A 25,004-nucleotide genomic window follows, 5' to 3' on the forward strand; every position below is an offset into this window, starting at 1 on the left:
ATTGCGTGGGTTTGCACACACATAAATGGTGTTAAGTTTGTTTTTCAAGCTAATGATACTGCTTTATTAAGAGTTAATTATTTTATTTTTAAAAATTGATAAAGGAGTCGTCTAGTTGCTAGTTAGAATTATGCAACATTAGTAATGGAGAGTAACAATTATGCAGTGATTATTGAGGCGTGATTTAGCTAATTATATAATATTAGTTAATCCATCTTCTATCCCGCATGAAATAATATATAAATTAACTCATAAATTACACAAAATTTTATTTATATGAAATTACAAAATAATAACCAAACTCCATACTTGAACTCCTAGATTTTATACAAAGTAACTAAAAAGCAATCAAACATGATATAAGCTATTTTAGTTTTAACACACAAATAACTTATTTCTTAACGAACAACCAAAAGACAGTTAAAGTTGAATCAAATCGTAAATACTTTTAGTGTCCGTCGGCCATGGATAACTTTCACTTTTTTTTTTCTTAAGAATTTTATTTCGAAATCATATTTGAACATAGAATTTTTATAATTTCTCGGAATTCGAAAAACTCCAAATAATTGTTTTCACATTTTTCACTTTAAATTACTAAAAAAGATTCAACATTTTTCTAAGTTGTATTAATGTTCAAATACAACTCCAATTTTCAAATTTCATTTCTTAACTTTCTTCCAAATCCTTTTTTTTTCAAATTTCATTTTTTTATGTCCAACCGTTAAAGACCGTACTCTATATTTAATGTGATAAATGTGTCTTTTGCAATAGGACAAAGTGAAAGGAAATCTGAATCTCTCATGATCTAAGATCAACCATAGAAAATAGAATTGTTCTCTTTTTTGCCACAATGTAGTGGTTCTTCTTTATTTTATTCCTTATTTTGTCTATTAGCACTACCTGCCATAACTTTTTTCTTTTTCTTAGCATAAATTTGGACAAATCTCTCTCTCTTTGTTTGGATGGTTGTTACATATTGTTTCATAATGTGTCGCGTTTTATATCATACTATATTATTTGATGAATATAATACCTGAATAGATTGTATGATTTTCAATTGTTACATATCTCACGGCAATTTAAAGGATAAACCTAAAAGAAAAAAATACGTTATGGAGTAGAACTACTATTATAAATAAGTAAGATAAAGGATAAAAAATATAACAGTTAATATGTAAGTAAAGATAAAATAACGGAAAAAGTAAAATAAAAAATGCATCACATCAAATCAGTTACACAAAATAGGAATATTACTTACACACAATGATAAATTTAAGGGAACCATAAAATATTATATTTAAACAACAATCAAAATAAATAGTATTATATTTAAACTACGGATGGCGACACTACAAGAGGCCTTTTAACAACACAAATCTTTGACTAGACGAGAAGTTGATTCGTTTTTAAATTAACGCGGGGAATCCAATAAATCGCCGGAATTAAGATCCCTAAGTGAGATAGATAGAATAGTATTTATAGGGAAGAGAATCAGAAAAATGGCGATGGCGGGTTTATATCGACGAGTTCTTCCTTCTCCTCCTGCTATTGATTTCGCTTCTAATGAAGGAAAGGCAAGTTTACTCTTCCATTTTTAGGGTTGTTGTTTCATTATCCCTTGACTAGCTGCTACTCATATTTGTTTGGAATCTTGCTTTTCAAATGTTCAACATACGTCTGTGTGTCCACAGTGGGGGTATTCTGCGAGGGCGGAGACAAGAAGAAAATTACACTGTATACCTTCCGTCCCAATTTAAGTGTCTTACTTTTCTTTTTTGAAGGCCTCTTTCTATATCAAGTAAGTTTTGGCAAGTTTTAGATCACAAGATTTAAAGTAGTACACACATCTTTAATTTAAGACCACGAAATTCAAAAGTTTTCATTTATTTCTTAAACTCTGTGCCCAATCAAACTAAGACACTTAAAATGGGACGGAGGGAGTATTTTTTTTATGAATATGTAGTAGATGTTGAACCTACTTTAGCTTCCTCCTGTGTTTGTGTTTACTTTTTTCATATTTTGAACCCCCTTAGCGGAGATCTTGGCTCCGCCACTGGTCCTGGGAGGGTAGGATGTACCCAAACCTTACCTCTACCTTTATGGTGCCGCGGAGTTTGGCCTATATGTTAAATGTTAGATAATTTTGATACTGTAAGTTGATTTGGATACCAAGGGTGTGTTCGGCATGATGGAAAATGTGATCCATGGAATTAAGTGTGTTTCTTAGTCATTCTCTTGTGTTCGGTACGTAAGAAAGCAACATTATCCTAAAAGCATTTGGATATAATCTTGACAAATACTATGGGGGTGGGTGGGGGTGGGCCACAAGTCTGAAACAATTAATCAGTAATTTGGAGCTTACTTTAGCAAATCAAAAGAAAATACATTATGCATCATATCATAATTAGTAAATCGAGCTAATCACTTATGCCATAGCTAAAGCTTAAAACACTTCAACATATGCATGCACATGTCCCCACACATGCTACAATACATATATTCAGAACATTCTGAGAAAACTGCAACTCACATTTTCTTTTTTCCAGAACATGCATATTTCAATGAAGTCATGCTAGTTATGAAAACACCTGTTATGATTTATGATGTTAATATATTTTGATTTAGCAACTTGTTTAGAATGAATCCTTCAAAAATCTATCAAGAACAAATCGAAATACAATAAGGAGATATACAAATTCAAGTCAAAGCTGCTATAATTTAATAGTAGTGTTCATTACTTATTTATTCCATGACTAGTAAATGAAAGTGCATTAATATACTTATATACACACACATATGTATATATACACACATTTCTATTGACTAATGAGTTTTGATTATGTCAAAATGTGTGTTGTGTTTTTTTTTTTTTTTTTAAAAAAAAAAAAAGAGTATGAGTTATTGAATATGTACTGGTTTGGTCTTGCTGCTAAAAGTACTTGAAAACTAAGATGATAAGTGGTGGTACTAGCGGTGTTCACATAGAGGTTCTTTATAAAGAGAGACTCGGGATTTGGTGAGATATTTTGATGAGAGGTAATTGAATGTTCTGTTGGAGGTCCCTTAGGTTGTTAAGGAATTTTTTTTGTGATGACCATGGCTAAGGATTTTTTAAATATAACAATTTAATTACTTAGCTTAGAAGGAGTTTATAACTGCACATGTGAAAAATGGTTGGCCATGACGTTGGGAATTAATCCTTGAACACCAATCTCTCCTGTCCTTTTTTAAGTAAAATATCTAAGATTACATTTATCAAATTTGATCTTAAATCTTATTTCGAAAGTGCACATTTGTTGTGTCATAATATTCAAGTTAGGAGAAAAAATATGGTCTTTCCTTGTGAGAAAGCCAAAAAGAAAAATGTCGTTCCTACGTTACTTAAATTCCCATGTCCGGACTTCAACATGATACTTTGATGATTATTTAAGGCATGCTCGTGTTAAAGGTATTACACGTCAGCATTTTGAAATCGACATATGAGATCATGGTAAATTTTTGGATAGGAGATGTATGTATAATTGTTTGAGTAATTGGGGAAAGCCATTAGTTGACCGTGTATTTGTGCAGATTCTTGAATTGCATAGGAAACAATGTTATTTAGGGACACCATTAACTTCTTTGGAAAAGGCTAACTGACCCCTGAAAAAAAAAAAATGGAATTAGAAGGCTGTCCCACAAAGATACCTCACATGGTGGCCTGACTACATAATTGTTGCCATTCTCAAAAAAAAAAAAAAAAAAAAAAAAAAAAAAAAAAAAAAAAAGGTGGCCTGACTAAATACAAAAGATCCGTGGCATTTATCTTGAAATGGTATAAGACTTCAAACTACGACTTCTGTTCTATGAACTGAATCTTATATCAAAAATAAATTTCTTTTGTAAGCATGAAGTTATTTTCTTCCGCATAGATTTCTTTTCATTAATTGTTATACGTCAGAGAAAAAGGGAAATGCATGGAGCAGGATGGAGGGGTGAGAAAAAGTTACAATGTCTGATGCTTCGTTCTGTTACTATTACTTCTTTCTGTACTGATTTCTGCTTGTTTTTGGACGTGCAGCAACTTTTTTTGGAGGCCATTCAGAATGGAACAATGGAAGGATTTTTCAAGTTGATCTCTTATTTTCAGACACAATCTGAACCAGCCTATTGTGGTTTGGCTAGCCTTTCTATGGTCTTGAATGCCCTTGCTATTGATCCAGGAAGAAAATGGAAAGGTAACTCTGCTATAATCTATTGAAGCTGTTTCCTATCCTCCCCTACAATATGGATGATTTTGATCTTCAGCTTTCATGACCTTGCATTCTCAATTGTTAATAAGGTCTTGGGCTCTTTTTATGTTTATTTTCTTTGATTAAGGTCTTTATGTCTGTATTGCCAATAATTTTGCCTATCCCAACCTGCTCATGTTAGTTATAAAATGTAAGCACGGAGATGTGTAGTTCACTTTGTTTTTTATTGTTTAAATATCTTTCTGATTGGGACAGAAGTTGGTGCCTTGTCTCTTAGCGTTGTAAGTTGATCTGATATATTGTGATGCATTAGCATGAGTCTCATATCATCTTCACTCAGCATGAAACCTAACTACTGTTGCTGGATACATTCTGAAGATTCTAACAGCTATGCTTGCAACTTAATATTTTTCCTAACCTCATTTGTTGAAGGTGTTTAGTTTCTGTATAATTGTCCATCAAGTTCCCCTTGTAGTGCAGTTTTGCAACTTAAATTTTAGCTAGTTAATTGTCACTCCAGGAAAGCACCTGGACTAAACTGGGTCTTTGACAGAATAGACCTCAACAATAAATCCCGAGATCTCCTATAGAAATAATGTAGGAGCTGTTGCTCTTAGTTGCTTCATGCATATTATTTGTTGATTTCCATTTATCAAAAGTTTATGATCACATGAGATCATTTTTATTCTTAGTGTCTGTTTCCAATTTATTTGTTTCCAACGTCTACTGATAATAAGGAGTCAAAGTTTGGAAAGAAGGAGCTTGGCGAGGACAGCTTTTACGTTCTTAGCTTTCATCACCTGAAACTAGTTGATGCTTCACATTTTACTCGTTCAAACTTGGTTGTTCATATCCTTTTCATGTTCTACTGACATAAATGAGCTTGGATTTTATACATAATGTGGTACAATGTCACCACTTTTATCTTATCAGCTTCAACAAACTGTCAGGGCCTTGGAGATGGTTTGATGAATCCATGTTGGACTGCTGTGAGCCTTTGGAGAAGGTTAAAGCTAAAGGGATCTCCTTTGGGAAAGTGGTATGTTTGGCTCACTGTGCAGGAGCAAAGGTGGAAGCTTTTCGCTCTGATCATAGCACCATTGATGACTTCCGTAAACATGTCATGGCCTGTTCTACTAGTGATAATTGTCATCTGATCTCATCATATCATCGAGGCCTTTTTAAACAGGTAAATATATAAAATAGTTTCTCCATGCCCCTGTTTATCATTGTGAACAAGTATATTGCTGTATCGGGAGTTTGGTCGCACAAGAAAATTATTGGTGATATTGCTAATTGTTTATTTATGAAGGTATATTATTGTACACCTTCCTGACTTACCCTGAAGATTGGAACATCTCTTCTCAATGTTATGGCAGACAGGTTCAGGCCACTTTTCACCTATTGGTGGTTATCATGCGGAAAAGGATATGGCACTGATTCTAGATGTTGCAAGGTTTAAATATCCCCCACACTGGGTTCCCCTCCCTCTCCTTTGGGAAGCCATGAGCACAATTGATGAAGCTACAGGATTACATAGGGGGTATGCAGTTCCACATAGCTGTGCTGTGATATATCTTGATTTTCATAATAGCTATAAGCTGTTCGCTTGCTCTTTACCTTGAACAGTGTCTCGTTCATGCTTTTTAACTGTCAACTGATAATGGCTAAGTTAAACGAATATAAAATGTAGATGAAGAAGTTTTACTTTGTGTTTTGGTCTTCCCTCGTATAATAAAGATGAAAATTGGAAATCAAAGGAATGCACTGCTTCTGGTCCTCTTCAAACATAACTGTTTCTTCTCTTCATGTATTTTCTTTTCCTATTCTCATCCTTCTCAAATTTAGTTGTCCTTCTTGTTCCTTCTCATACTTGACGTATTTCATCACTCTGCAGCATGGATTTCAGTTACTTATGCTCAACCACATAATTTTCAGGTTTATGCTAGTTTCTAAACTTCACAGAGCTCCTGCACTTCTATATACCCTGGTAAGGCTGAAGTAGCTGATATTATGTTACTTGCTTTTATAAGTAAACTCCTTCGAACAAATTATAACAAGCAACTTCTACTCAATCCGAAATCTGAATCTATATCTTAAACTTCTTTCTTCTTGTTTCCTTGTTCAGCTTAGTGATGTTTTCATTAGTTATTAAAGGTGTTGGGGTTTTGGTAAGAGAAGGATGCAGTCAAACTCCAATTACTGCCTTCTAGACCCTTTGCTAGTTGATCCTTTTCAGTGCACCAGCTTGCTCAGATGGTTGTTAGCCACTTCTGTAACCTACATCATTACATGCTAGAACACAATGGTACATTGTCAAATGCTTGGAATTGGTCTTAGTGCCAGGAGATTAGCTTGGACTTTTTCTTCAAACTATGATGCCATATATGTTGCTCGGACTCGGTGTCGAGTGTCGGATACGGGTACGGATCTAGAGGTCGGATTCGGCATAATCTAAATTTTAAGGTTCGGGGGTACGGATCCAGGTGCGGATACGGGTGCGGGGATTCGGCTAAAATAATTCAAAATTATAAGAAAAATAACTAAATCTATGCCTAGAAATAAAAAACAAAAATAATTTTTTATAGTTATGTTTCATTTATAATTAAATATTAATTTTTAATTAACTTGAAACTCTTCTAGATACAATAAGTGTCCACTCTTCAAGAGCTCTCCGTTTCTTTCAATTTGGCCTCAAGTTTTTCTCAGATTGGTCCATGGATTTGGTCAAAGTATCCAATGTCGTTTGACCAGATCCGACACGAATCCGGTGTCGGTGTCGGTGTCGTGTCGTGTCGGACACGGGTGCGGCAGCAAAAGTGAAGGGTCCGAGCAACATAGATGCCATTGCAATTTTATGGATTTTGACAATATTGGCTCTAGAACTTATTAACATGTATGAATTTTCTATTATAAGAGGGACGAATGTACTTTATTAAATTACTCTAGGATTTTTTTTTCTTTGACTATTCATGTATTCTGAATAGTGTACTTTTACAGAGCTGTAAATATGAGAGTTGGATCTCTGTCTCAAAGCATTTGATGGATGAACTTCCGGTCCTGTTAAGCTCTGAGAATGTGAAGGACATTAAAGATGTTCTCTCTACGGTTCTTTCAAATCCACCTTCAAATTTTGTTGAATTCATAAGGTGGATAGCAGAAGTTCGAAGGCAAGAGGAGAATGGTCACAATTTGAGTGAAGAGGAGAAAGGAAGGCTAGCTGTCAAGGTAAGGTATCTCAAGAAATTTAGTAAAATTGAAAAGAAAAAAAAAAAAAAAAAGGCTTCAGAAATGGTAATATTCTTTTGCATATTCCCATCTTGTGATTTGATCGGATAATCATTCAGGATAGGTCATTATTTATAAGTTCTGTAAGCACTCTTACCTTACTTTGCAGGAAGAGGTATTGAAACAAGTGCAGGAGACTCCTCTTTATAACCACGTCACAAGCATTTTATTTTCAGAAAATTCTATCTGCCAGCTAAAAGCAGCAATGGATAGCAGTTTGGCCAATGTTGCTGCAAGCATTTGCTGCCAAGGAGCAGGCCTTTTTGCTGGACAATCTGGTTCATCGGATGGGTTTTGCTGTCGCCAAACAGGTGTTAGATGCTACAGAGCTACCGGGGACAATCCTGCTACAGTGGTGTCTGGGACAGTTGTAAATGGGAATGGGGAGCAGGGGGTCGATGTTCTGGTCCCTACTTCTCAAGCAAAGACTAGCTTCTGTCTTCCAGGGCAAGATGGCTGCTTACCGATGCATCCTGGAAGCAACGATGTGCTGACAGCACTATTGCTGGCATTACCTCCACAAACATGGTCTCACATAAAAGATGTGAAGGTCTTGCAGGAAATAGAGAACCTTGTCTCAGTAGAGAACCTGCCTCCTTTGCTGCAAGAAGAGGTACCATTGTTCATTTTGTCTCTATCACATCTGCATTCTTGTTTTAAATTCCTATTTGCTAATTTTGTTCTTGGGAAGCCCAGAAGGGTTGCAGTAGGTTAGGCTAGCAGAAAGCTAGTCAATTTTATGATTAATCCTGACAATATTCAGTATTGGAATGAAAGAGTCCAGTTGGAGTGAAATTGGTGTTGAGGATTCATATAATGACCCAACTAGCTTAGTTTGAGACTTTTGTTTTTATTATTGGGAAATTCACCTGAGCACTTAAAGAGGCCTTCATTAGCTTTCTACCTCCTTTCTAATTGGTAGTTCTTATTATGGGCCCAACAGATGTTTTTTCCTGTATAAGATTAATGTTAAGTATTTATTTCACCACATTGTGTATTTTATGCAAACAAGCTATCCTTTTTTATGCAACTGATAATCTCATATAGTGAAACCTAAGGCACATAACTCTGTATTCTGCGTGCTATTCAGCTGTTTAATGAGTTTTGTGTCTCATGTTAAGCGTCTTTGACCAATTGACTGAGTTCAACGGTAAAAGTTATGAAACTCTGAGGTGTGTACATGGTGTCACAGACTTCTGAATATTCTTCTGGGTAACTGCAGATTTTGCACCTACGAGGGCAGTTCCTCCTCCTTAAGAGATGCAAGGATAACAAGTTAGAAGAAGATTTGTCTGCACCTCCCTTTTAGCTTGCTCTCCTAAGTTATTATATATACATTGTTCTGATGCGAGATTCAAACCAAATCACTGTAATTCCTCAGACTTAAAATTCATCTTAAGCTGCAAAACGCAGATGTCCTACTTTCTTTCATTTTTATCGGTTTAGTAAAATCAAGAGCCCTAAGGCATCCCTTGGAGCTAGAAACTCTTTATGGAGATTCATTTGGTTTTCCGAGATCGAGCTGCTCTTTAAATAAAATGCATCCCATGAAGAATGAGAGGGTGTTTGATCTATCCAGGAAAGTCGGGTTCGTTGGTTAGCTGTGGGGGAACCTTACACATGATATGAGAAACCCTGCTCTAAAGCTTTCATGTCCTGCAAGTGACTGGATGGATTCTGACTTACATCTTACTTGATCAAGCCTTCATTGTAATATGCCGCATCTTCTACCTGTAGTAGTTTACTGACAAGGGCTGAACGAACAGTTCATAAATGTGTTGACAAACTCATTTCTCTCTGAAACAGTATAGCATAAGCAGCAGTTCATTTTCTCATTCGTCTATGTAAATTTTGGATTACTTACTGTGCCATGTATTTTGGGAAGGTGAAGCTTCCTTTTGCCTGGGGATACATGGTTAAAGTCGCACATACTGCAGTAGCATATCTATGTGGAGGGGCACGGGTTTACTTACACCGAGCTCCGTTTTCTAGGCCATGTAATATTTGTTGAAAAGTCCTTAAATATATGTGTGCACCTAAGTCAAAGAGTCATGGTATATGGTTAATTGGCGCACCTTCAGGTTTGGGAGTTCAAATCTCATGTTTGTCTTATTGATTTGTCCCTTGTTTTCTACTGAAGTACTTTTTGCTTTTTCTTTCTTTTTTGGTTTATTCTTTCGAAATTCTCAAGTATGACACATTAAAATTTGTATTCTCCTTTGCCATCTTAGAATTTTATATAAATAAATGAAATATCAATATTGGAGCTAGTATTAGTGGGAGGTTATACCATATTCAGTCAATTGGCTAATCTTGAGCTTACTGAGGACATGACCTTGAATAGGTAGGTAGTCGAGTGTCATCGTACTTTTACGTAGGAGAGGTGGGGAGCTAGTCTCCTCTTCTACATATTTAATAGTATTATTTTGTATTTGCGTAGTAGCTTATTTTTCAACTCTTATTACTAGTTGCTTCATTTGTTTTTTTATCTTGTCATTTTGGTGTTGTTATTCTCCTTTCAATCTTGCTTTGATTTCATTTCTTCTGAGTCGAGGTTTTATCGAAAACAACCTCTCTATGCCACGAAGGTAGGGATAAGATTTGCGTAGATCCTACCCTTCCAGAGCCCACTTATGGTTAGATTGGGTATGTTGTTGTATTTTCGACATGGAAATTGAAATGTAAAGAATTTCTAAAGTTTTACGAACAGAAAAAGAGATAATTTTGAACCAATAATGGATTCAATGATAAAACCTTAAAAGTTGAACCCGTCAAGTTTATATTTTGAATCCACCTTTTTCTAAGAATGCACCATCTTCTTAAAATTTTGAATCCGTCAGTAACGTCTTGGGAACTTTTACGCAAGTCTAGAAATTAAGCTCGCCATTTCTTGCCTACCTCTACCCTGGCAAAGAACAACCCGATATTTTCCAAGGGAACTTTAGAATTACTTTCTTAATTATAACGTATTAATTTTAGCGAGTTTCATATCGAAGAGGGTATTAATTATATTCATATAACATATATTATATTTAGTGTTTGAAAATATTATACATATGATATAATATTAGATGGTGAATTAGTACAGAGTAGTGCGAACACCTAATTTTTGACCAAACCTAAAGCGGTACACTATATATGATGTGTGTGTGTTTTCTTTTAATTCAGATCTTAATAAATAAGCTAGTAATTTAGTGCTTTCTTAGTTATATTTTTTTTTAATTTTTTTTAAAGTATAAAAGTACTTAGCTAATATTTTTCATCATTGTATTTTATCTATTTTATTAATTAAAAAAAACAAAAAAGAAAAAAGAAAAGAAAAGGGAAAAGATGAAAAAATATTAGTCAAAGCAAAATCCTTAGCATTAAATGGCCTATCTTCTTCTTTGAAAAATCACCCCAATCACATCCCCAAAATCCATCGGCTGATTTTTACTCCCTCTTTACACTCCCTCAATTTTCAAACTTTCACGCCACACATTTTTCATATTTTTACACACACACACTCCACTTTACACACTATAAATAAGCACACATGCAGAATTAAAAGACACACAGATAAGAGGGAAAGAAACAGAAAAATTAAGGGAGAACGGAGAGTATACTACCAACTTGTGAGTTTGAGTTTAGATTCTGTTTGAGCTCCGGTGACGTCGTGACGACTCCTTGCGCTTTCTTTTCCAGTTAATTTCACGGCACAGGTTCTCGTTCACTTCTTGCCTACTTATTTTAACAACTTTGTAGTGAATCCAAGCTTGAATAAAGACACTTAAATGGTTTCTTTGATTATTTAGCATTTAAAGTTTGGTTATTTATGTGAGGTTTCGATTATGAGATATACGTCGGATTATTGCTCCCAGCGTTTAATATTTATGCATGAACTTGGGGTGTCTAGACAATAATATCTAGAATATAAGCATGTTTTCTATTTGATTTAGAATTAAAATGGACGGTTTCCTTCATTCATCGACGGGGAAGATGGAATATTTTCTTTAACATTAACTCTTAGAGCAATCCACATGATTAGCATTGTAACACGTGAAATACAACCTGTTGAAGCTAGTGTATTTACCATTTTACCCTTGAGCATATTATGGACTCACACTTGTTACACAGTTAGATTAGAAATTATAAAAGCATATAATCTTGGATCCCCCTCCACTCACACACATACAAGTACTTGCATAACAAAGTATGATCTGCCAGGCCGATACAAGTCTACAACTATATATGCAAACATAGGGGTTAGAGCATATGATCAAGATCAATGTGCTAATTACTTTCTAAGTACTACTCATGGTTTAGAGCCCGTTTGGATTGGCTTATAAGTTGGCTTATAAGCTGTTTTTTTTTTGTTTGGTTAAAACACAAAAGTCATTTTGTCTTAAAATAAGGTTCAAAAATAATTGGGCCATTTGATTTAAATTTTCTAAAGCGAAATTAAGTTCTAAATTATAAGCAAAAAATAAGTTGGACTACCCCAACTTATTTTTTTTTACTTATGTTCTAAAAGAACATAGAAATAAGCCAATCCAAACGGGCTCTTAATTTATTATTTCTTGAACGTGTGTATTGACATGTAGGAAACGTTTGCCAATTCTTTTATTTCATTTTAAATGTGGAAGTCATGCATCCTTTTTTTTTTTTTTTTTTTTTTTTGAACATCCAAGATCATATTATATTACTTACGGAATTAAGTCCTCACAAACCATAGTCGTGTCACATAGGACACTTTGATTGCCAAAACTAGCTAAAATATTACAATACTTATCATCAAGTTCCTTCCTACAGGTAGTAGTACTATTGTTATCGCAGTCTAGTAGCTTCATAACAAAATCTGGTGGTTGAACAAAACGGTGGACATTGTTAGAACTGGAGATTCGGGGAGCTTCCTTTGCTAGGGCATGAGCAACCTTGCTTCCTTCGCGGAAGTTGTGTCGAAGAAGTAGCTGGTTCCTCTCCTGGACCATTAACCATCTGCATGTTAAGATTAAAGAGGAGTAAGCGTCATTTCCTTATGTTAAACATGTGATAACCTCTATGCAGTCAGTTTCTATTTCCAAGGGAAATAGTTGTCTGTTAGTTGCCATTTGCGGTCCTTCATAAAGTGCTTGAAGTTCAGCGTGAAGAGGAGAGATGGCAGTGATGTTGCCAGTGAATCTTGTTATCCAAGCACCTTTACTATCCCGACAAACACCTCCAATGCTTGCACATCGTTAATAACTTATTCGTATAATTATACGCCTCTAGCTCAAACATGAACAAATGGTAATACGACATGATTTCGCTTCAGGTTCCAAAATGAGCTAGAGGCGTATAATTATAGTGCATTTAGTATAATTATATGCACTGTCCAAATAAAGCGAAATTATAGTGCATTTATATGTCATAGACGACTTCAGGTTCCACAGTGAATTATTTCAATTTAACTTCATTTAGGATCAATGTAAAAAAGATGATTAATTTAAAAGAGAAACAAATCGTTTGTTCATGTAATTGATTAATTCCATTACGAGCGACAAACAAAAAGAGACGCATCCTAAATTTGTAAGCATATTCTTTCTTTTCTTATAGCCATCTGTTAGAAATAATAATTCAAAATTGTAGGAAACAAAAATTGGTTAGGGTTTGATATTTTAATCCATGTTCAATTAGGATTTATAGTCAAATAAGTATAGGAATAGGTTTTCCTGTTTTGAGTTAAAGTAGGTTTTATACTATTATAAATAGGGTTGCTGCTATTTATTTTATGTAGTGGAAATTGTAGAGAGCATTTAGAGATTCATAGAGTTTATCAATAAAATATTATCCTTCAAATTGGTATCAGAGCTTCTACGATTATGGTAAAGAATTAAAGAGCCTCCGCTGCCAGCAGGCGGCTATAACCCATATATGTCGCCCGTTAGGCCAATGATTTTGTTGGCAGGCGTTGGGCCAATAATATGCATGTGAAAAACAGTCATGCTGAGAATGATTGAAAAAAAAAAAAAAACATTGCAGGTTTCAAAAGGTGCACACAAATTTGCACAAGAAGAAGCAACGATTTTCTCTAAAAATTGGAGAAGTGAGTTAAAAAAAAAAAAGTTGGTGAGAAAGAGCATCAATAAATTGGAATGTTGGAGAGAAAGTGCTCCAACGAGTGAAGGTTGAAGAGAAAGTGCTTCAACAATTGAAGGTTGGTGAGAAAGTGCATCAACAAAATTGGAATGTTGGAAAGAAAGTGCTCCAACGATTGTGAAAGTTGAAGAGAAAGTGCTTCAACAATTTAAGGTGATGAGAAAGTGCATCAAAAAAGTTGGAATGTTGGAGAGAAAGTGCTCCCAACGGTTGAAGGTCAAAAGAAGAAAGTGCTTCACAATTGCAGTTATGAAGGTGCATCAACAAGTTGGAATGTTGGAGAGAAAGTGCTTCAACAATTGAAGGTTGGTGAGAAAGTGCATCAACAAATTGGAATGTTGAAGAGAATGTGCTCCAACTATTGAAGGTTGAAGAGAAAGTGCTTCAACAATGGAATGTTGGAGAGAAAGTGTTCCAACAGTTGTGAAGGTTGGAGAGAAAGTACTCCAACGATTGTGACGGTTGAAGAGAAAGTGTTTCAACAAATTGGAGATGTGAGTGACGGTTAAAGAGAAAGTGCTTCAATAATTGATAGGTTGGAAACAAGTGCCTCGGCAATTTGAAGATTGTGACAAGTGGATCAAGAATTAGATATACAATTTTGAATTACGGGAGAATGTTGGAAATAATAATTCAAAATTGTAGGAAACAAAAATTGGTTAGGATTTGATGTTTTAATCCATGTCCAATTAGGATTTATAGTCAAATAAGTATAGGAATAGGTTTTCCTGTTTTGAGTTAAAGTAGGTTTTATACTATTATAAATAGGGCTGCTACTATTTATTTTATGTAGTGGAAATTGTAGAGAGCATTTAGAGATTCATAGCGTTTATCAATAAAATATTATCCTTCAAATCTAATATTTGATATCCAGGTCCAACTAATTCAAATTCGCTTCGCGTAAGACCGATTAATGGAGGAATTGCTCCCTATTAAGGCTTTTTCCATTTTTGGGGCTTGAACCGAGAACTCTGATTTAAGATGGAGGAATTCTATTCATCCCACCACAGCTCTTGACAGTAATGCCAAGATTTTCTTTTATTCCAACCATGTCCGAGTATAAAATTACTTGCAGTATTGGGTTTACAATCCAACACTTTTTGTACGATAGACTCCTAACTGTTTATAAGGACACACAAAAACCTCACTTATGCATGATAAATCTACTAGCAAAACACATAATTATAGAACAATGAGCATGACGTGATACAGTTAGGTAGGAAAATTTAAAATTCTGTTGCCTTTCAATTGCTTATTATATCATCTCTTTAAATTTTGCACACCCTCGTATACTTTGTGGAATTTTCGTTGCTTTCACCTCGAAGAGCATGATGAGGAACTCCTTTTGTTGTGTATTTCTAAAATGAATGAAGGAATTAGGTCGTGCATCAATAAATAATTAATTTTATCAAATAAATATATGTTTGCTTGATTGCTTCTATGAGCAAACCATTAGGAAGAGATATAATGGTAGAGAGGCACGGTATATATAAATGATTGTATTGAGACAGTGTATCCTAGGAAGGTCAGGAGTAATATAATTATTTATTACCAAAAAACAAATATGACACTTCACCGTCTTTAGTCCGGTCAAAAAGTACTAGCACATTTTTACATTTACAAAACTTTAATACTCCATCTTTATTTCGCTCGCTCTATCCTCATTGACATGCTTTTTACAAACTTGACACACATATTTAAATCCAATAAATATAAAAGCACTTGTAGGATGTCATTTATTTGTACCTTATATATATGTTAAAATTCTTTCTTAATCAAATATCATCATACAATAAACTGATATTTTTTATTCCTCAACCTGCATGTGTCAGAAAGGTTAGAAACTTACTAGTACCCCTTGCAAACTTATCCAACAGTATACAATAGTAATATCATCTCAATTCTAGAGTTAATTGGACACACATATAAATGCACTATAAGTTCGCTACATAAAATGCACAGTGCACACTTAGCTGTGCACGTCTCAATATATTTAATTAATACATCAACACTATCTTAAACTTGTCAACAGATTTTATATAGAAATTCGAATTACGACTTGTTCCAATTTAACACCTGAACACGTAATAAAAGGTTCATATTAGACCCTTTTGGTTTAAATTTTAAAAAAACTTTTACGCGCATTCTTATTAAGTTAACTACTTAAGATATGTCACATCCTTTAATTATATGAATTAGCCTTAATAAGCTGTTGAACCACATGCCTATTTCAATTAATGATGATGTGTATAGTTAAAAGAGATTGGTATATTTTATGAGGTTAGCCTAACTATCGAATAAACGCTTGAGAACACACCTTAAAAAATTTCCAAAATTTGAACTGAAAATGTCTGATACAAACACTTTACCATATGTTCAGATGCTCAATTGAAACAAACCGTAGTATGAATATCTAAATGAAACTTAGTGAAAACTTTAAGTGACTATTAATGTACTAAGCCAAATTATATCAGGTGATTTATGATAAAACCACTAATTTCATCTTGTTCATTAATCTACGGTAACATTTTCTCTGTACAAATTTAAGGACAATAATACGAGCAAAAATTCAAAATGACAGAGTTACCATCCTTTTGAAACGGTAAGAAAAAAACTTAAAGGGTAAAAAGCAGGTCAAACCAGTGGGTAAAAAACAGGGTACAACAAGGGCCCACACAAAGTAAAAAATGCGAATAAAATGACTAGAAATGGAATTGGCATGCTTCTGGTCCATTTCCTATAAGAACAATATTCCAACGTACAGATATCTGCCACGTGTTACCCGTACAAAATCAGGCAATAAGTTAAACGTCGCTGTCAAAGGAACAGAGAGCAGAAAGGACAATGTATCGACAAGTTGGCGGCTGCCGCCATGTCGTGGTCGGCGTTATTATCCGCAGGTTTTAATCAGGCAACCTCAGTGTCTTTACAACCTTTTTGCCACTCTTTTATGCAATAAATAAAAGCAACAACCTAATTAGTGCTACATTTTTGTAGACTCACAGTAGTAGCATCAGACTAGTCGTTTAATTATTCAAGTTAAAATCGAATGTTCATAGAGTTGCACCCTAAGGGGTCGTTTGGTAATAAGGCGGAATATCCCAACAATAAGTCCTATGTTTAATTGAAGGTATAAATAGCAAATAATGTATAAAATGAAGTCCGAATTCCATGCTGGGAGATCTCACCTTGTCTCATTAACTTTGGATTATTTTGTCCCACTATCAGATGGGATAAATTGTCTCAAGATTATAATTCCGAAATAATTTAGTTCGCGTACCAAACACTCCCTAATTAGAACCGAAAAAGGGGGTGATGAGCTATAATGGCGATGCCAAAAATTTTGCTAAGAGTGTTCAAGATTTTACATATCTATAAATAATAATTTTGACCTATATATGCAGCAGCGGCATCATTTTCTCCACAATAAATTTTTCGACGAAGCGTGATCAAGTAATAGTTCTTGCGATGAAGGGTGTTTAACACCCTTTAATCAATGTAGCTACGCCATTGACGTCATAGTGAGAGCTTACAAAAATTTGAAATTTAAATTTTATGAATTCAAATTTTTAAGATTTTTATTATTAGAATCATTATGGTTTAAAATCGACATTTGTTAGAGTTGCAGTCCTAATTAGAGTGAAAATGGGGTTTATGGTGCGTGGGGTCGGGGTGGGGGGGGGGGTTGATATAAGTGGTAGTCTGTGTTGGACTGATCATTGGCCTTGACCCCTTACATGGCTCTTCATGCCAAATGCCGTAACTGTACGCCCTTTACTCAAATGTCCTTTTTGCCCCCCGTCTCTTTGTACTTTGTTACAAAAAAGTAGGGGAAATAAAAACAAGAGAAAGACAATAGTTATACTCCTATTAGACACTCCTTTGTAGAAGAACAAAATGGTGTTACTTACACAAGATATACTACTTCTCAAAGAATAAAAATAATAGACTTTCTTGTTAATTTCTCAATTACACATTCTATATTTATCTCTCATTACTTATAGATAGATATGATATTATTTTATCTCAATAAATTGACTCATTATATATCAGTGATACATATATCAATTAATTTATCGAACAGATTATCCAACCTACAAAAATACACATTGCTAAATTTATCATGTAGCACCGAAGTTAGACTAGACTCATGCCTAATGTTGTCATTGGAATTTGAATATGTGATATCAAGATTCAACCACTTTACACTCAGTTTTAATGTATGTCAAGTAGTCTTTTTTTCTTTTTCTTTTTTAAATCTTAATACACTCTAGAAAGAAAGTATGCGAGACTTACTTTATTTGAATAGCACTCTCTACGGTCCTTTTTATTTCTCACTATGGCCAAACAAAATTGTCTTAATGTATTTGTCACGTTAGAAAATTAATAATGCATTAATTATTTTCTTCCAATATCTCTTTACTACTCCAAGAACATCAATTACTCATTTAAGGAAGCAAAATAAAGAAAATTTAGTAAAATATCCATATAATAAATGATATTGAATGGTTTTTTAATAGGTGTGCCAAAATTCTTAAACAACGACAAAGGGAGTACATATAACATCTGTTAGGCCACCGCATTTAGGAGCTTGTTCTTTTAACTCATCCGAGACTAGAAAATTTTCTTGTCAAGTAAATTTGAATACAGGGTTAACACAATTCATAAACATACTAACTACTGGTTATGACATTCCATTATGTCAATTTGGGCATTGTTCTATAAACCTGCACATGAAATGGTATAAGTGGTTTGCTTGTAAAATTTTATTGGAATTTACTTGCTAGTGGAATATCTGTTTAATGACATATGAAAATTCAAGTACGAGTACTAATGTTTCATTTCAAAGAAGCCTTTTTAATTTGTTTGCTATTCTTGGAAAAATATGATACATAAATGATTCAGTGCATTGTTTGTAGTTTGAAGAAAAGGAAAACCATGTGACCTCCTTTTTGCGTTCTTCTTCACGCAAGAATTAAGCAAGTAACCAATCAAGAAAAAAGACAAAATACATACAAAAAATGTACAAGAACCTTGAAGGACAGACAGCTAAAAAAAAACAAAAAAGTGGCAAATCAGTCATTTGACCATAAAGGGGGTACAGAACGTAGCATGTTAACAGTAAAGCAAATCTCTGCACAAAAAAAAAACTGTCTTTTTTGATACCTTCTCTTTCATTTTTCAAGACAGACATGTTCTTGTTCTTTTCTCTCTTAAATACCCTTCATTATCACTACTGTTTTCTTGTCACTTCTCAAACTTCACATTTTTTTTGTTTTCTCTAAGGAACAAAAACTATGGCATTTTCAACTAAACTCTCTGTTCTTGTTCTGAACATTTGTTTTTGGGCTAGCTTTGTAGTTTCTCAGCCTGTTTTAAACATGGTGGAACAAGAAGCAGTGTACAATGTTCTTGAATCCATTAACTCTGATATACCTTGGCGTTCTCTTTACCCTGATGACCTTTGTTCCTCTTCTCCACATGGGATTCTTTGTGACTATTTTACCCTCCAAGATAATGATAATGACTCATTTACTGCTCATGTAACTGAGATTAGTCTTGGTTATGTTTCAGATTATGCTCCTAATCCACCTTGTACTCCTAAAAGTACTCTTAATGCTTCCCTTTTTGCGCCTTTTGGTTATCTAAGAAAGATTTTTGTTTACAAATGTTTTGTTGAAAGTGAGGTTTCTTTGCTTGACTTTGGGTCTTTGCCTTCTTCTTTGGATGAGTTGGTTTTCTTGGAGAACCAAGGTCTTGTTGGTAATTTAAGTGAAAAAGTTGGTAACTTGAGGAGTTTAAGGAGGTTGGTTTTAAGTGGGAGTTCTGTTTCTGGGAAAATACCAGATGGGGTGGGTGGTTTGGTAAACTTAGAACAGTTGAGTTTATCAAGAAACAAGCTTAGTGGTGAGATTCCAGTGGGGTTGAAAACACTGAAGAAACTTAAGGTTCTTGATTTGAGTCAAAATGAACTTGGAGGTAATGTTACTGAGTCTATAGGAAATATGACTCAACTTTTGAAACTTGACTTAAGTTCCAATAGGCTCTGTGGGGGAATACCTGAAAGTTTGAAATGTTTAAAGAGTTTGGAGTTTTTGGATTTGAGTTATAACAGTTTTTCGAATTCTGGGATTCCATTGTTCTTGGGAGAGATGTCTAGTTTGAGGGAAGTGTATCTAAGTGGAAACTTTCTTGGAGGGGAAATTCCAGAAATATGGGAGAATCTTGGGGGTATTGTGGGTATGGGATTATCAAGAACAGGACTAATTGGGAATATTCCTGTTTCTATGGGGGTGTCCTTGAAAAACATATGTTATTTGGGACTTGATAATAACAAGTTGGAAGGTACATTGCCTGAAGAGTTTGGGTCATTGGAGTATGTGAATGAGTTACATTTGGAGAACAATAATTTGAGTGGCAGACTTCCATTTACTGCTAAATTTGTGTCTAAAGTTGGAGAAAAGTTGAAGTTGGAAGGCAACCCTCAACTCTGTGCAGATGAAGGCTTGAGAATTCCTAATGTTAGTGTTAGTTTGAAGCTACTAAAAATGTGCAACAATGTTGTTGTTCAAAAGTCTGTCCCTTTTTCTGGGGCATATTCACTGTTACCAGCTTCCCATGTTGTCATTTTTCTTGGAATTTTGTTTTTCCTATGCTGGTAGTAGAGAATCTTGGGCATATACTGACTACTAATGACTTTAAGGATAGGAAAATTTTGGATTGTGTTCTGATGGCACTTGTTGATATAAACTTTTGGGTTTTAGTAGATTTTTCTTTCTGTTTTTCCCTTTTTGCAGTTCAAGGAGAAGAAAGCAAGAGATGTAATTATAAGTTGTTAATTTAAGGAAAATTCATATTGCAGCATTCTTTGTTTTCTATTTTCAGCTTTTAACTGCAATGCTTTTCAATATAGTGTCTATTGAGTGAGTGCATAAAGGACAATCATATACTAATATATTATCAAGGGAATAATTTCCACGGCACAATGACGACCAACTTCTATTAAGAAGCAAATATAAGTTAGATACAGGGTAATGATGTATTTTGTGCTGTGATAGATTCAGAATAAAGGAATGCCAGAAAGGGAAAAAAAAAATAACTAGGAAGGAGACTGAATCTACATATAAGATATATCAAAAGGTTATATTGTAAAATAGGTTCTAATCAATGTGAAGGAAAATTGTGGGGTTTCAAAACAGGTGCCCAGTTTTTAACTTGACTACACAAAATTGACTGAGTTAATTTTACTCCATCTTATGTTCTTGTTGCTCTATCTCACAGTTTCTTGAACTTAATATGGAACTGTCACATCCTGTGTCTGGTCCAGGATCCATTTGTGCTGTACTAGAAGAGGAGGTTCCTTTGGATTTAGAGGTCCTGGTAGATGATCCGGACCCCATTCCACCATCCTCCTTGGATTTCTTCCGCCGTGTCTTTTTGGGTATGTCCGGTAGGTCCCTTGCTGGAGAGTCAGAGCCGCCACCACCCGACCCAGGCCGGCTGTGTCGGCTTGATCTTGATGAACCTTCGGACGACTCTTTGTGTCGCCTGGTACTTCTGGCTTTCTTTGGAGAACTACTGCTTCCACTCCCAGTTTCTGATGACAAATGGCGCCTTGATGTCTTTGACACTTCTGGTTGGTCATCGGGTAATGAAGAATTTGCATTCTTGTACTTTTGGTTTGCATCTGCATCTGCAGTTCAGAAGAGTCGAAATAGAATCAACTTGAATTCGAGACCGCTATTGGAAATCTTAGTGAAACACTGATTTCTTATCTCATGTCTGTTTTTCAATTGGTACAGAAATGAAAACAAGGGAACCATCTCGTACAAAGTTCTATTTTGTAAAAAATTACATCGACACTAGTAGAGATGTGTATATTTTGACGTAAATATTAAAAGTAAAGGGCAGAGAACACAATTCCATATTACATTTTAGCTCTTTCACATCAAACGCCTGTCTAGAATTCTCTCGAATGTGGCAATCAAGGAATTAATGTAGGCGGATTCAAGATTTTAAATCGGTGAGTATAAAGTACTATTGCATTCGTTACAATTGATGTGGACTCGATGTACTCTAATTTGTTCAACTATACATATATGTCAATGTTCATGTGAAGATTTCTGAATTTGACGATAATGGACCATGGATATAGAGGATTTATATGGTCGACGCCCAGTACGAACTTGAGGTGCAATTGGTTTGACACAAGCTTACAAGTCAAGTTAGAAACAGGGGTGTGTATAATAATTGTTCAGGAAATCATTAATCTGATAAGATATGGTAACCATATGGAAGGTGGAAAGAAAAAGTGAAAAGGTGAAGTGAAAAATTACCTTCGGAAACACATGATCTGTTATCTGGATGATCATTAGAATCAAGTGGAGGACCCAAAGGGGCTGTATGAAATTTTCCTGGTTCTTTGAATTCTTTCATCTGTCACAACACACTCATTAGGTGATGATCCAACAATAATATGTGTGAGGTACTTTAATAATTGTTGCCTATATATGGTCATCAAGAAACATGGCAATAATACCAGAAATAACATCTCTACCTCACAAAGGTAGGGCTAAGGTATGCGTACATCCTACCTCCCCAAATTCCACTGGTGTGATCACACTAGGTATGTTGTTGTTAAGAAACATGACAATCTTATTAACATAAAAATTATCAAAAATATGTACTAGTAATTACCCAGCTGGGAGATTCAACGGATGGTCCATCCCATCCAATATGGGCAACATGCTTTACATCTGTAGGAAGACCAATCTGCATTTCTGGTTCTTTTTCCTCTTCTGTAATATGTTCATTTTTGTTAAGCGCAACATATCCATCGTATAACATAACAAAAACAACAATAATAATAATACAAAAAAAAAAAAAAGTAAAAGGAAATGATCATTGCTCACCAAACATCTGAGAAATACCTAGGGCCTTTAATAGGCCTTTCACCTTTGCGGCCATCTTTCTTGTATTATTTTCTTCTTCTAAATGCTACTAGAGAAGATGGTTATTTCACTGAAAATCCTGCATTTGTTTGTAGAATTCAGCACAATTGGGGTAGCTAAAAAATGACCAAATAGTGAGTTAGGGAAAAAGATACTCAAAAAAGCAGATATAAATCAAGAAATGGACTCAAACCCTCAAAAAAAGAAATTTAGGTTTGACTCCTTTCTAATTATGATAAAGCAAAACGATGTTAAAGCAATCCTTTCATCCATTCAATGGTAGTGAATAACAACACATTGTTAACCAGAAGCTTATCGAAATTTTAGGAACGGAAATTAATTAATTTTCTTCGTTTTCATTTTATTAATAATAGTAATTTTAGGAGAGTTTTTACATTTTTTTTTTTTTGAATGTCGAAAGTCTTATTGACTTTTCATTTATTGTCATATCTTTGGAAACTTAAGAAAATAAAGAAGGCATTAAAGTCGAATGATCACACATTCTTTTTGTTCATAAATGCTCAATTAAGACGTTGCAATTCAAACTTAGCAATTTGTGTAAGTTTTTTACGTAAAATAGTCCTGCTTCAAGTAACAAACACAATTGGTGCATTTTTTATTTTATTTTTTATCTTGGCTATGAAATTGCATTTTATTCAGCTTTCTACTTAATAATATACTCCTAAGTTTAAAAGGATTGTTAGGTAGGGCGGTAGCTTTTGCAAAAGAGTACGGTTTCAATTTTCAGACAGAACGCTTCCAGAATATATATTACGTATTTAAGCACTTCACTTGGAGGCTTTGTTAGAAAATTTGCAAATAATCAACGAGAGTTGTGGTGGAGTTGTAAGTACTCTTTCATCTTTAATCAGAGGTCTTGGGTCTACGTCCAACTGGATACGGAATCGCCTTTTACCTCAATATGGGACTTTTCGGCACGAATTCAAATTTAGTCGGGCTCCAATACCGATACTGGACACCAGATAGAAAACAAAAAAATCCAAAAATTTAGTTTGTAATTTTTTATTATTTAAAAGATTTTAAAGACTGAGTTTAGTAGTATTTTTTAAAAATTGCAAAACAACTCTAACAAATAGAGTATGCAAAAACTGTAAACTTTGGGTGATTGGTCGGAAGTGAAGTAAAAAGTAAAAAACAATACTTTGCAAATGAAGTCATGGCCGAGAAGATAGTAACTTTGCTTTGTGAATGTGCTAATATTACTTGTTCCAAATTGATAAAGAAAGTGACGGTAGATTGACAAACAATAAAAAATTGGTCACCTTTTTATTTTCAAAATAAACAACATGAGAATGTTAATTCAATGAGATCCTTTATTTTATGTAAAGATGAATTATGTATTATTTCCTTATCCCAAAATATTAGGACATTTAGGTCATTTGGTGAATTTCCATAATAAATGAATGTTAATTTTGACATTTTCAATATATATATGTAATGATCCAACTCAGTTTTCGCCATTGATATAAGATTGTGGTTCTTCAAACCCAAAGGTTAAGCGAAATTTACTCAATTTCATATAACAATATTTGATAAGTATGAGTTTAACGCATAAGTTAAAAAATATGTAACATACTAAAAGTACTTCTAGGATGTGTTCGGTTTTCATATTTGGTTTAGTTGATCATAATTTGGGAAAATATTTTCTCTAGGTAAAAAAGTTTTTTTAAAATGAGGAAAATGACCTCACTAATAGAAGTAGGGAAAACAAGTTCTACAAGTGGTATTTCACGTTGATTGTCTCCTCCCCACCCTACAACACAACCACTTCAATAGCTCCATCCCACACTCATAATGTTTATCTATATTACATATAAATGCTTTCGGATAGTATTTTATGAAAGACTTACCAAATACCAGAAAATGGTTCAGAAAACAAACTTAGGTTTCAAGAAATCATTTTTCCAAACACACCTTTAGTATTTAGTGATTTTCAACGTGTTTGCTACTTTTGTAAAAGCATAATATTAAGAACAAACGAACAAATAGAAATGTTAAAATTAAGTTTCTACTCATGAAATGTGCTCGCGTTTTTAGAGAAGACTAAACACTGAAAAATATCATATGAAGAGGAAAAACTGTAAAATGAGTAACGAGGATTTTGACATATATAGCATATTTAATTATATTTTTGGATATTATTTCATATTATTAGTATAATTACTTGTAAAAAATTTGTAGCGGTAGATAATTATATTTTTGGGTATTGATTCATGTTACTAATATAACTACTTGTAAATAAATTCTACATAATGAAGTAGCTTTTATAATGTCAATGTTGTATACAATGGAAATATTGCATTATGCGTGGCGCGGAGTAGAATAGACACGTAACAAACAAGATTGAACGATGATATGTTATTTGATTGAATCTGGAGAGAACGATTTCATGCAA

The 25,004-nt window shown here is 34.2% G+C and overlaps 3 protein-coding genes across 3 annotated transcripts; 2 read left to right on the forward strand and 1 right to left on the reverse strand.

Moving 5' to 3' along the window:
- Window positions 1–1,499: 1,499 nt before the first annotated feature.
- Window positions 1,500–9,659, forward strand: LOC132050536 (glutathione gamma-glutamylcysteinyltransferase 1-like). The gene is made up of 8 exons (XM_059441810.1): window positions 1,500–1,574; window positions 4,061–4,217; window positions 5,183–5,421; window positions 5,612–5,775; window positions 6,171–6,222; window positions 7,233–7,460; window positions 7,630–8,133; window positions 8,743–9,659. The coding sequence occupies exons 1-8, from the start codon at window positions 1,500–1,502 to the stop codon at window positions 8,827–8,829; spliced, it is 1,506 nt and encodes a 501-aa protein (XP_059297793.1). The 3' UTR covers window positions 8,830–9,659.
- A 9,045-nt stretch (window positions 9,660–18,704) lies between these two features.
- On the forward strand, window positions 18,705–20,501 carry LOC132050538 (piriformospora indica-insensitive protein 2-like). The gene has a single exon (XM_059441826.1). It carries the CDS (start codon window positions 18,935–18,937, stop codon window positions 20,297–20,299), a length of 1,365 nt encoding a protein of 454 aa, XP_059297809.1. The 5' UTR covers window positions 18,705–18,934; the 3' UTR covers window positions 20,300–20,501.
- An 83-nt stretch (window positions 20,502–20,584) lies between these two features.
- On the reverse strand, window positions 20,585–22,686 carry LOC132050543 (CRIB domain-containing protein RIC8-like). The gene is made up of 4 exons (XM_059441838.1): window positions 22,550–22,686; window positions 22,335–22,435; window positions 21,974–22,073; window positions 20,585–21,330 (listed from the first exon to the last, which is right to left on the reverse strand). The coding sequence occupies exons 1-4, from the start codon at window positions 22,602–22,604 to the stop codon at window positions 20,882–20,884; spliced, it is 705 nt and encodes a 234-aa protein (XP_059297821.1). The 5' UTR covers window positions 22,605–22,686; the 3' UTR covers window positions 20,585–20,881.
- Between the last annotated feature and the right edge of the window lie 2,318 nt (window positions 22,687–25,004).

This window comes from Lycium ferocissimum, chromosome 1 (genome assembly GCF_029784015.1).
Source record: "Lycium ferocissimum isolate CSIRO_LF1 chromosome 1, AGI_CSIRO_Lferr_CH_V1, whole genome shotgun sequence".
Taxonomy (NCBI): domain Eukaryota; kingdom Viridiplantae; phylum Streptophyta; class Magnoliopsida; order Solanales; family Solanaceae; genus Lycium; species Lycium ferocissimum.

Excerpts from the sequence above, each read along its gene's own strand:
- LOC132050543 (XM_059441838.1), bottom strand. The coding sequence starts at position 22,604 with ATGGCCGCAAAGGTGAAAGGCCTATTAAAGGCCCTAGGTATTTCTCAG. Across the intron at positions 22,436-22,549 it reads AGGTATTTCTCAGATGTTTG|AAGAGGAAAAAGAACCAGAA; the intron begins GTGAGCAATGAT and ends AACATATTACAG. Across the intron at positions 21,331-21,973 it reads CAGATCATGTGTTTCCGAAG|ATGCAGATGCAAACCAAAAG; the intron begins GTAATTTTTCAC and ends TCTGAACTGCAG.
- LOC132050538 (XM_059441826.1), top strand. The coding sequence starts at position 18,935 with ATGGCATTTTCAACTAAACTCTCTGTTCTTGTTCTGAACATTTGTTTT.
- LOC132050536 (XM_059441810.1), top strand. The coding sequence starts at position 1,500 with ATGGCGATGGCGGGTTTATATCGACGAGTTCTTCCTTCTCCTCCTGCT. Across the intron at positions 1,575-4,060 it reads TCGCTTCTAATGAAGGAAAG|CAACTTTTTTTGGAGGCCAT; the intron begins GCAAGTTTACTC and ends TTGGACGTGCAG. Across the intron at positions 7,461-7,629 it reads AAGGAAGGCTAGCTGTCAAG|GAAGAGGTATTGAAACAAGT; the intron begins GTAAGGTATCTC and ends CTTACTTTGCAG.